A 17790-nucleotide genomic window follows, 5' to 3' on the forward strand; every position below is an offset into this window, starting at 1 on the left:
CACTTTTCAACCTCCTGCCACCAGGAAAGCAGTTCCGATGCATTTAGGTTTTACGTTCAGACTGCGCAACAGCTTCTTTCCTCAAGCATCAGGCTTCTTAACACACGGAACTGAACTGAAACTCAAACACACTCAACTGTGTGACTGAACTGTGTGACTGATCTGTACAACCCACTGTAGCTGCACTGGTTCAATTAATAATGCCCACGCATCGTACTGATGTTGTTTGAGTTTATTCACACACTCTCTCACTCGCTCTCTCTTCAAACACTGTGAAAACTATAAAAAAATATAAACATATAACATTCAAATACACATCTCACAATCACAATAAACATCCACAAACACAATCCATTCATAATTAGTCCCAATCACGACATTACAATACACAATACACTTATATACAACTTATATATAAAACACCTAACACATTCTACATAACAGCACATGAACAACATTATAATATTCGACACAATATTAACATTTACCGTGTGCGCCTTTTGAACCACATGCAGATAAATGGTAGTTATTATATCAGCATGTTCACGTGTCCATGTCTTTGCTACGCTCTGACCCATAATTCCCTATTCCCGCGCACAACACTGGCATCACGTGTACATCACATCGTTTAAAGAAACATGCACATACACATTCTCTGAACATTACGTTTCATTTTTAACCTTCTGTTTAAATTTCCATGAAATAAAATGAACTTGAAATAACAACAAAAAACAGTTAAACTGTCTTGCAGACATTTACACCCACTCATACTCAACACTATTCAACACACTCGTACTCACTTCACACATCCATGTCTTCAGCACCACCCATATTATATTACCTCATTATTACAAACTGTTTACATGCCGTTTCTGCCTTTCTCTGTCGCTAGCGATAAATTTATCTGTGAGAAGTGTTAGTTAGTTTTCTCTTTGATTAGAGGAGCATCCAGAGTCTAGAGAGAAGTAGTGAGTGTGAGAGCAGTCCAGGTTCTGCAGGGGAAAGTTTGAATGCCCTAGATGGAGTTAGCATTCCCCTGATGATAAACGCCTTCGACTCTTCTTACTAAGAGTAACATTATATATGTGTGTAAATTAGCGAAGGCAATGTCCGATGCAGTTACATGTTCTGGCCCCATCCCAATGCGACGTGGTGATGTAGCCTACAGCGGGTTATGGTCACTGAACTGCTGGATGTCCGAGTGGTGCTCCAAAAACAATGTGGGCTTCATAGATAATTGGAGCAATTTTAAAAGGAGGGTGGATGTATGTGTGTATGTGTGAGAGTGTGTATAGGAGTGTGTGTGTGTGTGTGTGTGTGTGTGTGTGTGTGTGTGTGTGTGTGTGTGTGTGTGTAGGATTGTGTGTATACCCGGAGTGTGTGCAAAGAAGTGTGAGTGTGTGTGTGTGTGTGTGTGTGTGTGTGTGTGTGTGTGCATACAGGAGTGTGTGTATATGAGTGTGTGTTTGTATATAGTAGTCTGTGTATAGGATTTTTGTATACAGGAGTGTGTACGGAGTGTGTGTGTGTGTGTGTGTGTGTGTGTGTGTGTGTGTGTGTGCAGTGAAGCAAGACAGGGTTAAGGAGGAGAAAACAAACACCATAGTTGGAGAAGTGGTGAGGGAGAGAGAGAGAGAGAGAGAGAGAGAGAGAGAGAGAGAGAGAGAGAGAGAGAGATGGAGATGTCTTGTGGGATCTGTATGTAGAGAAGATGGTGAGATACAGACTGAAGTCCCCTGGTGTGTAATTAACTATTGTGCTGTATTTAGATAAACACCACATTAAATTCTCAAAAAACACCTGAAGAGATTTTACACCTACAGATTTACTGCTACATCCAGGGCTTTATACACACAGTTTTCTTCTTTACTCTGTCACTCACACACACCTCGCTGCTGTACTGTACTGAGAGGGTTGTGCTGCTGTGAAGTTCATTTACACACACCACATAATACTGCAGTTCAGGACAAGTGACAACCATTAATAAGAGAACAGGGGGCAGAGAGAACAAGGGGAACAGAAGAAGACAGGGAACAGGAGGACAGGGAACAGGGGGAACAGGAGGACAGGGAACAGGGGGAACAGGAGGACAGGGAACAGGAGAACAAGGGAAACATGAGGACAGGGAACAGGAGGACAGGGAACAGGGGAACAGGAGGACAGAAACAGGAGGACAGGGAACAGGAGGACAGGGAACAGGAGGACAGGAACAGGGGAACAGGAGGAACAGGAGGACAGGGAACAGGAGGACAGAAACAGGAGGACAGGGAACAGGGGAACAGGAGGACAGGGGAAACAGGAGGACAGGGGGAACAGGAGGACAGGGAACAGGGGGAACAGGAGGACAGGGGAAACAGGAGGACAGGGGGAACAGGAGGACAGGGAACGGGAGGAACAGGAGGACAGGGGGAACAGGAGGACAGGTGTGGTATATCACAAGGATGTTTTACAGTATATTATTTTTGAGTTTATGATAAAGACAGAAATGATTCTAATTTCTTCAGACATTATTTGATAGTTTTATAATTTACAGTAAAAAATATTGCAGCGCAAATTTCTGCTAAAAGTCTTTCTGCTGCAGTAAATTACTGTGTGTGTGTGTGTGTGTGTGTGTGTGTGTGTGTGTGTAATAGTAATAGTTAAGTTAATAGAGCGTTTATGTTTTCTTTTGCTTTATTTACATTAATGCCATTTAGCAGACGCCCTTATTCAAAGTGACTGAGCAGTTGAGGATTAAGGGCCTTGCTGAAGGGCCCAGCAGTAGCAGCATGGTGGTCGAATTTAAACCTTTATGAAGTTAATATTTATTAATTAGCTGTTTTAATAATTAATAGGAGTCAGAGAGAGAGAGAGAGAGAGAGAGAGAGAGAGAGAGAGAGACAGTGATTTGTGCTGTAGAGCTAATAGAAAACGGGAGCGCGCGAGCTGGAGGGGGGGGGGCGTCATCGTTCGTGCGCGCGCGCGTGCATACACACAAATCACACAAGTGACAAAACTGTTGCTTCTGCAGTTTATAATCCTGACACAGTACAGAGATTCACTAACCGGTGTGTGTGTGTGTGTGTGTGTGTGTGTGTGTGTGTACTTGTGTAAGGGCGCGCGTGTGTGTGTGAGTGTCAGTTCAGCAGGAGATGAACAGTAAGACCTGCAGCGCGCGCCCGGTGGGGGGGGAATACTTTTTGTTATATAGATAAATATTAAAGAATAAAAAGAATAAAAGCGGCAGAAGGAAGGCGATGAAGATGAGTATAAGGATGATGAAGATGGAGAAATTTCCGGCTGAAGCAGAAGAATTAAACACACTCAGCTGATTTGTCCATGGCGCGCGCGCGGCGGTGAGGACATCCTCCGGTGCGATTCGAGCTCGAGCTCCGGTGTAACGGAACTGCACTTTGACTTCCTCACCGCGTTCAGGTAAGAGCCGAGGTCAGATTACACACACACACACACACACACACACACACACACACACACACACACACACACACACACACACACACACTCTCTCTCTTCTAATGAAAAGCTTTACACACGTTTGATTAACAGTCTCCATATGGTCCATTTATGTAACTATAATCATTATAAAGTAATAAAGGAGGGCTGCACGTGCACCCGCTTCCATGAACAGGGTGATTCTGGTTTCCTCCCTCAGGTTTATTTACTGTGTAATTAATAATTATTCATCACCTTTCTGATTTTTATTCAGTTTATTTATAATATAAATTGAGATGAAACAGAACTGCTCCTCAGAATGAAATGGTATTGCAGGGAACCTGTTCTACTCCCTGAAGTGATACTCACTCCTGAGATCTCCTGTGACTGGAGATATAATGTACTTTCAATTCATATAAAACACATGCATGAGTTTCTAAAGGGTTAGAGGGTCACCTTATGTGCAAAATACACAACATAATGCCTCCAGGGACACCAGGGACATGACCACATTACAGTTCCTCTTTTACTCCTCAGAGCAGGAACATCTGATATCAGACTGTCAGGAAAAGCATTCATTTCACTGTGGATGTGAACAAATATGTTTATCTATATATACTTAGATTTTCTCTTCCAGTGAATGTCAGTCATTATCATCATCATCATTATCATCACCATCATCATCATCAGCATCACCATCATCATCATCACCATCATCATCATCACCACTATCACCATCATTATCACCACCATCACCACCATCATCATCATCACCATCATCATCATCACCACTATCACCATCATTATCACCACCCTCATCATCACCACCATCATCATCATCACCATCGTCATCATCATCACCACTATCATCATCATTATCACCACCCTCATCATCACCATCATCATCATCACCATCATCATCATCATCACCACTATCACCATCATTATCACCACCCTCATCATCACCACCATCATCATCATCACCATCATCATCATCATCACCACTATCACCATCATTATCACCACCCTCATCATCACCACCATCATCATCACCATCACCACTATCACCATCATTATCACATTATCATCATCACTATCATCACTATCACCATTATCACCACCACTATTGTCATCATCATCACCACCATCATCATCACAGATCTCCATGTTGATTTTGTATTCTCTCCCTCTAGTTCTCATACACTTCATTCTGGCCGGCCCCGTGCCCTCTAAAGGAGAGGAGGACTTCCTCTCTATAGCGGCGTCTCGTCTCAGCCGCAGGAAGCGTGTGATTGGTGCGGCAGTGGGCGTGGCCATGGTGCTGGTGTTACTGGTTGCCATCCCTTTACTGGTCCACAGCACTAAGCTGGGCGGAGTCGGAGGCAGGATTGGAGGAGGAGTCGAAGGGACACATTATGAGATGCTGGGTAGCTGTAAGATGGTGTGTAACTCTCTTACACCCTCTAATGAACTCACACCCGTGTCTCCGCCTCCCCAGGATGTCCCCACGCGTAGGTCTGGAGGGAAACCCAGCTTCCGTGGCATACCAGGTCTACCGGGACCTCCAGGACCTCGAGGACCACCTGGAGAGCCAGGTAAACCAGGTCCTCCGGGTCCACCAGGTCCGGGCCCAGGAGGATATGTCCCGTCATTCTACAGTCCCAAAATAGCGTTTTATGCTGGTCTGCGCAAACAGCACGAGGGCAGCGAGGTCCTGAAGTTCGACGACGTGGTGACAAACGTGGGAAATTATTACGAGCCCACCACAGGGAAGTTCACCTGCCCTTTACCTGGGATCTACTTCTTCACCTACCACGTCCTCATGAGGGGAGGAGATGGGACCAGCATGTGGGCTGACCTCAAGAAGAACGGACAGGTGCCATCTGTGTGTGTGTGTGTGTGTGTGTGTGTGTGTGTGTGTGTGTGTGACATATACACTACATTGTATTTTGTAACTCCTCCCCCTTTTTGTAAATGTGCAATGTGTTATATTCCATACACACAGTTTATAGGCCGTATATACAACATAACATTTATACACACACACACACACACACACACACACACACACACACACACACACATGGTGAACACTGAGCTCATCTTCCTGAAAGCAGCACAAAATATGTTCAAGAAAAAAAAAACCTTAAATGCACCACCTTGGTTTCCAGCTAGCGTTTGATTGGTTATGCAATATTAAATACCACGTTCACTTTTTCACTTATCACTACTCAGAGTTCCTTTTGCATTTAAATTTTCTTTTGAATTTTCAGGACTTTATGATGTGCAAAAAGCTTGTAGCCACTTCACTTAGATTGGTGAAGACATTACTGATGCTGCTGTCCATTAAGGCCACAAACTCATTTAACCTGTCCAAAACTAAATGGGGTCTGAGTAACAGGAAATCTGTACAGTATTAACTGTCATCAGCTGCACGAGCATCATAATGTCCTCCACAATTTCACAGACTACCTCCATTGTTCAAAACATTCCACATAATCATCCATTACTGCCATTTCCTTTGTTGGCCATCGACTGTGAGTGATGTCACTTCCCAATACACACACACCCAATAATGCAGTCCCACCCCTGACACCTGATTCACGGCTTTCAGTGCAAGGCATCGGAAATTCTAATGCCAAAGGAATTGCGATTCTATTTGAGTTTTAGCAGGTTCCATCCGCGACACAGAGAAGTGAAAAAGCAAACGTGGTAATGCTGCTATTTAAATATGACATGTTAATAACTCGTAAGACACAGTTGCAAATAGACTTTCACGAAAGTTAAAATTCAAACGCTAATGCAAGATTTGAAATTGTGTTTGAATGATGTTGATTTATGCGTCCAGATATGGAATATTCTTCAGAACATCCTTCCACAGTTAACTTCACTACATTATTTGTGGGATTTTATTAAAGTGGTTAAAAAGAAGGTTTTGTCATTCTATTAATAGATCAGTGTGCTGAGAGTCACATTCGAGTCTTTACACATAAACTGAGGTGATTAAGTAAAGAATCTTGTGATAAAAATGATAACAGGAACATTATAAAATTTTCTTTCGGCTTTTCCCATTAGGGGGCGCCACAGCAGATCCTCCGCATGTTTGATTTGGCACATTTTTACGCTGGATGCCCTTCCTAACGCAACCCTCCCCATTTATCCGGGCTTGGGACCGGCACTAAGAGTGGCTGGGGTTGGATCCCTGACCGGGGATGGAACCCTGGCCGCAGCGGTGAGAGCGCCGCATCCTAATCACTAGACCACCAGGGGACCTGATAACAGGAACGTTATAGTAATAATAAATCAGTACTTTGGATTTTTAAGCTCACTGATGCTTGTGAGGAGTCAGTGCATGTTTGGTCCAATTCCACAGAAGATCTCCTGTAGCACATACTGCTGGTTGTGTTAGAAAGAAGTCAGAGCCCTACAGAGTTCTGTGTATGGAGCTGCATAGCTGCAGAACACTCAAAGAGCCCATGATGACCCTGTACACCAATAGAAGGTGGTCTGGTCTGATGATTCATGCTTTGGAGTGGGATGTGGGATGTGCTGAATGCTTATCCATAAAGGCTTCACTTTACATCTTACAAGACTTAAAGGATCTGCTTCTAATGTCTTATTATCAGATACCACACACACCTTTAGGGGTCTTCTGATGTCTACAGCTGCAGTAGAGGCACAAGCAGAACCAACACAATATTAGGATCTGAGTTAAATTTGTAGATATATTTATATATCCAGATTTAATTTTATTTTAACTACATAAACACTAGGACCTGAGTTTTCCACTCATAAGTTCTGCCCCAAACCATCAGCCCAAAGGGAGACACACAGTTTTCTCTTCATCTGAGGATACAGTGTATTCACACACACACACACACACACACACACACACACACACACACACACACAGTATAGATTTGGATTTGATTTAAAGCCACAGAACAGAGGGAAAAAAATAATAATAATAATAAAAATAAATAAATAAATAAATAATAATAATAATAATAATAATAATAATAATAATAATAATAATAACAATTCTAATTGTCTGTTAGAGAAATTTAAAAGACTTGTTTTTCTGTTTGTTATTTAATATAAAAAGCTTTCACACCCCATACATGATCACATGGCTGCCCTGAGACATGTGTGGTGAGAAGAACTTGTACTTCACAGTTGTTTTATTTCTCTCAGCAAATTGTCTTCAGTTCCTCAAGTTTACGAGGATTTCTCTAATGGACTCTGAATTCCAAAATAATTCATAAATAATGTCAGGACTGAGAAAGTTTCTTAGTGAATGAGATGATTTTTTGTCCTCTGATATATCATCTCTATATCATGATGCTCCCATCACCATTCTCGATGTTGACCTGCTGCTTCTACACACAACACTTCACTTTTTAGAGTTCTGTTTCTGTTCTCACTGACCAGAGAGAGATGAGGAATGGAGATGGTTATGGTCCACGTCTGATTGATTGATTAATTGATAGATAGATAGATAGATAGATAGATAGATAGATAGATAGATAGATAGATAGATAGATAGATAGTAGGGTTGGCACGGTACATGGAAAAACACCCGAACCGTTCGGTTCGCTTGTCTCGGTTGGGTTCGTGTGTGCGTCGCACGGTTCGACGCATGCGCAATGTAGCCGAGTGCTCAGTTTCGCGCGAACATACATATAGACAGTGAAAGTTGAGTAAGGAGTGCTACAGAAATGGTAAGTGGAGGAGATAATGAAGGCTGCACGGAGTTGGCAGGTGCACCCGCGTCGTTCAAAACCGGTGTGTGGAAACATTTTTAATGTTACTTACGATGAAAACGGAAATAAAACAGTAGATAGAACTGCGACTGTGTGCAAGCATTGTGCAAAATGCATTCAATATGCTAATGACAACACTTCTAATGTGACAGTTCATTTGAGAAGACATCACGCCAATGTGTCGATACAAACAGCACAAACAGGAGAGAGCCGGTTAGGAAACAACTTCTACTGTCCACAGCATTTAAGCAGCCTCTCAGTGAGAAGTCGGACAGGGCAATAGCCAGAACTAAAGCATTGGGGATGTTTATAGCAAAAGATATGCAACCGTGCAGCGTGAATAAGTGTGAAGGATTTCGATTTTAGATAGATAGATAGATAGATAGATAGATAGATAGATAGATAGATAGATAGATAGATAGATAGATAGATAGATAGATAGATAGATAGATAGATAGATAGATAGAACTTTATTGTCATTGCATAGTACAGGTACACAGCAACGAAATGCAGTTTGGCATCAACCAGAAGTGCAAAAAGTAGCAATGGTGCAAAAAGTGCAGATAAATATGTAGCATATTTACAGCATGTGATTTATATGTAAGCATGTGTACAGTGAATAAATATAAAGGCTATAACAGTGCAGAGACGTGTGGACATCATTAAGAAGTACAGAAATGGTTCTAACGCTATGGCATTGAAGAGGAAATGTGCAAGCTGAATAAACAAGTCTAGGTTATATACAGTGTTTTGTGTTTTGGTTTGGTTTTTAGTAATTAGCGGTGTAGTGTAGAGTTCAGTAGTGTGATGGTGGATGTTTTGTAGTGATTGGCGCTGTAGTGTAGAGTTCAGTAGTGTGATGGTGGATGGAAAAAAGCTGTCCCTGAACCTGCTGGTTCTGGTGCGCAAGTTCCTGTATCTCCTTCGTGATGGAAGGAGGTTAAACAGTTTGTGACTGGGATGTGAAGAGTCCTTGATAATGTTGTGAGCTCTGCGCAGACATCTGCTGTGGTGAAGATGTTCAATGGCAGGTAGTTGAGTGCCAGTGATGCGTTGGGCGGTTTTGACCAGCCTTTGCAGGGCTTTTCGTTCACTCACAGTAGACCCTCCGTACCATACAGTGATGGAGTTGGTCAGGATGCTCTCGATGATGCAGTGGTAAAAACTCGTTAAAATCCATGCTGTCAGACTTCGGATCTCTTCCCTGTAGGCCGATTCGTCATTGTTGTTGATCTGGCCAACCACAGTGGTGTCATCTGCATACTTGAAGATGTTGGAGTTATACAGAGGAGCACAATCGTGGGTAAATAGGGAATAGAGTACTGGGCTTAGAACACAGCCCTGTGTGATGCCAGTGTTCAGAATAAGGGTTGAGGATACCTGGTGCCCCAACCTAACAGATCGAGGTCTGTTGGTGAGAAAGTCCAGAATCCATCTGCAAGTGGATGTACAGATACCCAGGTCACTGAGCTTAGTGATCAGTACAGTGGGAAGGACTGTATTGAACACAGAGCTAAAGTCAATGAACAGCATTCTGATGTAGGTGTTGCTTTTATCCAGGTGGGTGAGGGCTGAATGAAGAGCTGTGGAAACTGCATCCTCTGTTGACCTGTTCGTGCGATAGGCAAACTGGTGTGGGTCCAGTGTAGGTGGTAGGCCCACAGTGAGATGATTCAGGACCAGCTTCTCAAAGCACTTCATAGCGATAGGGGTGAGTGCAACTGGGCGAAAGTCATTTAGGCATTCGGCAGCTGAGTGCTTCGGCACAGGTATGATGGTTGTGGTCTTTAGGCATGTAGGAGCCGTGGCTTGGGCAAGTGACAGGTTGAAAATGTCAGTGAAGACCTGTGCCAGTTGTCCAGCGCATGCTCTGAGAACACGTCCTGGTATGCCATCCGGGCCAGCTGCCTTTCGTGCATCCACTCTGCTAAACACTGAATAGACGTCCGCTGTTGAGAGTGAAAGTGGGCTGTAAGCAGTAGAAGAGTTTGTGCTTGAGGTTAAATGTTTTGTGCTTTGATCGAAATGAGCAAAAAAACTATTGAGTTCGTCCGGTTGGAAGGCACTGCTGGTTGGTTGAGCTTACGTTTGTAGTCTGTGATGGACTGGATCCTTTTTCATATGCATCTGAGGTCAGAGTTGTGGAAGTGCTCTTCTATGTGAAGTTTGAATGTGAGTTTTGCTTTTCTGATGCCCCTTTTCAGGTTGGCCCTGTAGTCCTCTGCACTGCCAGATTTAAAGGCAGCATCTCTTGCTTTTAACAGGAGACGGACTTCATCCATGGCTTCTGATTAGGAAAGCATTTCATGTGTTTGACAGTAGTGACATTGTCAATGCCCGTGTTGATATGGTCCAAAACAGATGATGTGTAAATGTCCATGTTCATGTGAGAGTCCACTGTGGCCTGGTAGGCAAACATGTCAAGTGTCCAGTCAGTATCCTGAAACTGTTGCTGTAGAGAAGAAATGGCCCCATCTGGCCATAACTTGACTGTCCTCACAGCTGGTTTCACCTGTTTGATCAGTGGTGTGTATTTGGGTAGCATGAACAAAGAGAGGTGATCAGACTGACCCAAGTGGGGGAGGAGAATGTACACCTCCTTTGTTTACGGTCTCGGCCCCGGCGCTGTGGTCTCGCTGTCGGCCAAGCTGGATCAGCGGTCCGCGGTGTTCGGGCGATTTCCCGAGGGAGTTCAAAGTTCATTGAAAGCCCCTCTCTGTAGTTGTGGCCGATGTCTAATAATGCTTGTCGGCTGTATGAGATGTGTGCAAGCCTGTTCTGATTGAATAAGCTTGTAGTTGGTAGAGAAACTGCTACTAAATCGCAAAATCTGGAGAGACGCTGGGCCAGTTGTGCACGTGCCGCCATCTTGGTCTTTCTTTATAGTTCTCAGTGTAATTGTTGTTCATGATGCTTTCAGGTTGTCCTGCAAATCTTTTCTTATAACTGCTGGCTTTTCTCTCTCCTTCCTTATCATTATTCTGAGAAGGTGGTGTGAGTTCCTATGGTTTTCACCTGCCCAGAGACAATCAGTTCTAGTTCCAGGAACTTTTTTCTTTTACATGTTATGGAAGCAGGTGGACTCAGTGAGAAGCTTTAGGTCGCTGTTGAGTTTTTGATCTGGCTGGTGATTAATACGGTTGTTGTAGAGAACATTAGGAAGCTCCTTCACCTTTTACATGGTTGGTGCTATTGTTTGAAATCTTTCCAAACAACTATAACATCGTTAATAATTTTTTTTCTGCATTTAGACCTAAACTTTGATTTTTTTTCTTTAGTGTTCAATACTTTTCCAAGACATTTTCATTAGTAGAAGTTTAGATGTTACATGCCGAAGTGAAGATCTTCACACTGGTAGTCCAGCAAATAAAAAAAAAAACATGGGAGTTTTAGATTTTGATTTCCTTTTCACTGTAAACTCTTCATACTAAAAACACTTTTACTCTGATCAGTTTAGCATCTGTGTTCCGGTGATCCTCAAAACTCATACAAAATAAACCACTTTACTGCAGAACCTCAGACGATTTACACCTCATACAAAAAAAACCTTTTTTTGACTTTTTACAAAACTTTGATTACACAAGCCACATATCATAATTCAGGGTAACTTAATAAATGAAATAATAAATAAATAAATAAATAAATATGTGTTAAGATGGTTTCATAATTGATTAAAACAGTTATGAGTTTTGCTCTGGTGTGAAGTTTAGTTCTCCTTCTGCACAGAGCACAAATCATTCTCCAACAGCACACACATTTAAACACTGCACCTGAACCTGTGTTTCCTGACGTATTTAAAACCAAAAATAAAACAGTAAAATCAACATAAAAAGACCTTAAAATGCTCCGTAAAAACACAAAGAGTGACTGCAACCTGGAGCAGTGAATAAAAGCATAAAAAACTGTTTCTCTCTGTGAACAAAAAGGACAGTCAGGTGTAACATCAGGGTTTAAAACAGAAATAAAAGAGTTCACAGAGATAATACCAGGTAAAATCCTCCACTGGAGCTCGCAGCTCTTTTTGGTTACGGTGGTTTGTACAGTGTCTCCACGCTGGGTTAATATCAGCATTAAAACCCTGAACACTTCTCCATGGGGGTCCACCCTCCCACTCAGCCTTTTCTTATTCAGAACCTTAACACACACTCTGTAGAGCAGCTTCCCAGACACTGACCCAAAGTCGATCTCCCCTTTACCCCTGCACTCCAGGAGGGGGCGCTCACACCCGTCGAGGTCAGGAGCGATGCTCAGCTGGGGAAAGGGTTCATCCTCTGCAGGACCAGCCCAGGTGGGTTGATAGTCAATCATCTAAACACGCTCCTCTGATGTTAGTGCAGATCTCCAGAAGTGTAGGAGCTGATTGACAACACGCAGTGACCACAGTCTCATACACGCTGCCAGGTCCTCTGCCCTCGACAAGTCTGACCCTGTGATGTTCACAGGCTCTCGGAGCGTCACGATGCTTGAGGAGATTAGAGTCTCGGACTGTGCAGGACAGCACAGTCCGAGACTTCTGTTTTTTTAAAAGTCCACGGTAAAACATTGGAAATCCAGAGATGTCCAGCATTTTTGTGTCTATTAAAAAGAAGGCTTTGTCCAGCCCCAGTCCTTCAACTGTGCGTAATAATCTACTGGCTGTTGCTCTCCATACTAAGTCTCTGAGTTTAGTGAGGAGTCTCTGGATGAACTGGAGGCAGAATGCTGCAGCTTTGCTGGACAGCTGGACCAGCCCGTGCCCTCCTTCCTCTTTCGAAACCGAGTGTAGCTTTTCCCAGAAGAAATCCACCAGCAGGGCCTGAATGTTCACCAGCAGGTTTGGTGGAGGATCAATGCAGGCTAGCTTGTGCCAGAGGGACAACGCGGCAAGGTTGTTGATGACTAGCTTTCGCCCCCTGTAGGACATCTTTGGGAGTAACTGTTTCCACCCAGTTTTTATGTAAAAACTCTCCAGGTAGACCCCAAGTATTTAAAAGCACCTCTTTTCCATGCTAAGCCTCCTGGCAGTGAAGGTTGCCCACCTCCCCACTCACCAACTAAAATGGCTTCACTTTTACCACAGTTGACTTTGGCAGAAGATAAAATCTGAAAGTCTTTTAAAATGGCAGGTAAAAACTTCGCATCATCCTGTGTGTTTATCATGACTACCAAGTCATCTGCGTAAGCTGACAAGCATATGGAGGCATTAACATGTGGAATATTTAAACCAGAGAGATGAGTCCTTAACTTGTTTAAAAGAGGTTCAATCGCCAGAGAGTTCAACATACCTGAGAGGGAACTGCCCTGCCTGATCCCACTGTACACGCTAAAAGGAGCACAAAAACCACCGTTGACCTTCAGTACACTCGCAATTTCACTGTACAACACCCGGATCATGGCTATAAAACCAGGTTTTTACCCAAAGCTTTCCAGCACCTTCCACAAATATTCGTGCTCAACCTGGTCAAAATCCTTTTCCTGGTCCAGGAAAATCAGACCAGTCTTTAAGCCCAATAGCCTGGAGACATCCAAAATGTAATGAATTAAGTACATGTTGTCAAATATCGACCTGCCAGGCACACAGTATGTCTGGTCATGGTGAATGATCTGCTTCATCACCTTAGTCAGTTTCGATGCTGATGTGTGTGTGTGTGCGTGTGCGTGTGTGTGTGTTTCATTTCAAACACATAAATACTTGAGGTGAAATGAAAAGCAGCAGTGTAACGGTAAAGGTATAGTAAAGTCTCCCTCTCTCTTTCTGTGCATGCGCATAACTCTTTTTATGTGTTAGCAAGTGTATGTGGGTGTGAGTGTGTGTCTGTTGGTAGAGTGTGTGTGTGTGTGTGTGTTGGGGTGTGTGTTTGGGGTGTATGTGTGTGGGGGTTAGAGTGTGTGCACTTGTATTTGTATGTGTGTTTGGGGTGTGTGGGTATGTGAATATTGAAATGACAATAAAGCCTACTTGACTTGATATGTGTGTTTGTATTTGGTGTGTGTGTGTGGGTATGTGAATATTGAAATGACAATAAAGCCTACTTGACTTGATATGTGTGTTTGTATTTGGTGTGTGTGTGTGTGTGTGTGTGTGTGTGTGTGTGTGTGTCTGTATATGCATGTGAGAGTAAGAGTATTTTTGTGTGTGTGTGTGTGTGTGTGTGTGTGTCTGTATATGCATGTGTGAGTAAGAGTATTTTTGTGTGTGTGTGTGTGTGTGTGTGTGTGTGTGTGTGTGTGTGTCTGTCTGTATATGCATGTGTGAGTAAGAGTATTTCTGTGTGTGTGTGTGTGTGTGTGTGTGTGTGTGTGTGTGTGTGTGAGGTGTTTTGCATGTATTTGTGTGTGTTTGTTTTACATAAATCATGTAAACAAACCCTAAAATATGATTGAGATGTGTGTGTGTGTGTGTGTGTGTGTGTGTGTGAGAGAGAGAGAGAGAGAGAGAGAGATTTATAGGCAGTGTTGTGTGGAGAGTAATAGACTAAGAGGGACAGAGAGAAAAGAGAGAGATAGAGGAGAGGGATGATGGAGGGAGTAGCAGAGGAGAGGAAGATGAATGCCTAATCAGAGTAAAGCAGACACGGAGGTCGAGTAAGAGATACAACGAGGCCATGATCAAAAAATTTCATCAGATGAGAGTAAGAAAGACAAATGAGCAGAAAGTGGAGGACAAAATAAATGAGACCCAGAGAGAGAGAGAGAGAGAGAGAGAGAGAGAGAGAGAGAGAGACACAGACCTTTTTTACTTTTACTTTATTATTCACAAGTCACATATAAATATTTAGGGTGATAATTAAAACTCTTGATTTGATCAGCGTTTTTAACATTCTTGTGTTCTCACAGTCAGTGTTCTGTGTGATCTGATTTTCCCGGCTCAGGTTTATCTCCATGTTCACCTGACCGAGGAGAAAATTAACCAGGTGACACCTGAACCTGTGTTTCCTAATGTATTTAAAACCAAAAATAAAACACTGAACAGTAAAATCAACATAAAAAGACCTTAAAATGCTCCGTAAAAACACAAAGAGTGACTGCAACCTGGAGCAGTGAATAAAAGCATGAAAAACTGTTTCTCTCTGTGAACAAAAAGGACAGTCAGGTGTAACATCAGGGTTTAAAACAGAAATAAAAGAGTTCACAGAGATAATACCAGGTAAAATCCTCCACTGGAGGTCACAGCTCTTTTTGGTAACGGTGGTTTGTACAGTGTCTCCACTCTGGTTTAATAATCAGCATTAAAACCCTGAACACTTCTCCATGGGGGTCCACCCTCCCACTCAGCTTCTTCTTATTCAGAACCTTAACACACACTCTGTAGAGCAGCTTCCCAGACACTGACCCAAAGACCATCTCCCCTTCACCCTGGCACTCCATGAGGGGGCACTCACACCCCTTCACCCTGGCACTCCAGGAGGTGGCGCTCACACCTGTTGAGGTCAGGAGCGATGTTCAGCTGGGGAAAGGGTTCATCCTCTGCAGGACCAGCCTCAGTGTGTTGATAGTCCATCAGCTGAACACGCTCCTCTGATGTTAGTGCATACACCAGAGGCTCAAAAATAAACTCAAAATAAAAAACACCACGCACTTTATCAGTCTTCCTCTGAGTTTTCTCTATTGACCTTCGTTATCAGTTTTTTTAGTCTGAAAATTTCCTGGTCAATAAAAACACCTTCTCTTCTAAAATGCTTCACATCATGAACTGGGAAAAACTCATATTTTTTTTGCCACTTTGTGGTTAAAAACTCTTTAATGGCTTCAGCACTATAAAAAACATTTAACGGTTCCTCCTCAGACTCCTGGTTGAACAGTAATCAGACATGCCATCTTCACTGTCTGATTCACCTTCGTCTACTTTTAAATCCTTCTTAGCCTGCTTTTTTCCTTGTCCCGCACACCACCCACCCACCCACACACACACACACACACACACACACACACACACACACACACACACTCCTCTACACTCGCCCGCACACACACACACACACACACACACTCCTCTACACTCGCCCACACACACACACGCACACACACACACACCACCCGCACACACACACACACACACTCCTCTACACTCGCCTCACACCACCCGCACACACACACACACACACACCTCTACACTCGCACACACACACACACACACACACACACACACACACACACACACACACACACTCCTCTACACTCGCCCGACACCACCCGCACACACACACACACACACACACTCTACACTCGCCCGACACCACCCGCACACACACACACACACACACACACACACACACACACACACTCCTCTACACTCGCCCACACACACACACACACACACACACACACACTCACACACACACACGCACACACACACACACTCCTCTACACTCGCCCGCACACACACACACACACACACACTCCTCTACACTCGCCCAGACACCACCCGCACACACACACACTCCTCTACACTCCTCTACACTCGCCCACACCACCCGCACACACACACACTCCTCTACACTCGCCCGCACACCACCACACACACACACACACTCCTCTACACTCGCCGCACACCACCCGCACACACACACACTCTACACTCCTCTACACTCGCCCGCACACCACCCGCACACACACACACACTCACACACACACACTCTACACTCGCCTGCACACCACCCGCACACACACACACACACACACACACACACACACACACGCACACACACACACACACACTCCTCTACACTCGCCCAAGACACCACCCGCACACACACACACACACACTCCTACACTCGCCCGACACCACCCGCACACACACACACACACTCCTCTACACTCGCCCACACACCACCCACACACACACACACACACACACACACACACACACACACACTCCTCTACACTCGCCGCACACCACCTGCACACACACACACACACACACCTCTACACACACACACACCACACACACACCTGCACACACACACACACACACACACACACACACACACACACACACACTCACACACACACACACACACACACACACACACTCCTCTACACTCGCCCAGACACCACCCACACACACACACACACTCCTCTACACTCGCCCACACACCACCACACACACACACACACCTCTACACTCGCCCAGACACCACCCGCACACACACACTCCTCTACACTCCTCTACACTCGCCCACACCACCACACACACACACACACTCCTCTACACTCGCCCACACACCACCCGCACACACACACACTCCTCTACACTCGCCCGCACACCACCCGCACACACACACACACACCTCCTCTACACTCCTCACACTCGCCCGCACACCACCCGCACACACACACACTCCTCTACACTCGCCCACACACCACCTGCACACACACACACACACACACACACACACACACACACACACACACACACTCCACTACACTTGCCCCACACACACACACACCTCTACACTCGCCTCGCACACACACACACACCTCTACACTCGCCACACACACACACCTCTACACTCGCCCGACACCACCTGCACACACACACACACACACACACACACAATCCTCTACACTCGCACACACACACACACACACACACACACACACACACACACACACA

The 17790-nt window shown here is 44.3% G+C and overlaps 1 protein-coding gene across 3 annotated transcripts in view; it reads left to right on the forward strand.

Moving 5' to 3' along the window:
• The first annotated feature begins 2964 nt into the window (after positions 1–2964).
• The window catches only part of c1ql4b (complement component 1, q subcomponent-like 4b), a 49255-nt gene continuing 34429 nt past the window's right edge, over positions 2965–17790 (forward strand). For 2 of the 3 annotated variants that reach the window (XM_046853056.1, XM_046852973.1), the window contains exons 1-2: positions 2965–3414; positions 4626–5308. In XM_046853056.1, coding sequence (XP_046709012.1) covers positions 4748–5308 — 561 coding nt within the window. In that variant the 5' untranslated portion in view covers positions 2965–3414; positions 4626–4747. Of the gene's footprint in view, positions 3415–4625; positions 6354–17790 lie in introns of those variants that run through there. The other variant, XM_046852891.1, reaches the window with a different exon arrangement.

Source organism: Silurus meridionalis, chromosome 1, assembly GCF_014805685.1.
Source record: "Silurus meridionalis isolate SWU-2019-XX chromosome 1, ASM1480568v1, whole genome shotgun sequence".
Classification (NCBI taxonomy): Eukaryota; Metazoa; Chordata; class Actinopteri; order Siluriformes; family Siluridae; genus Silurus; species Silurus meridionalis.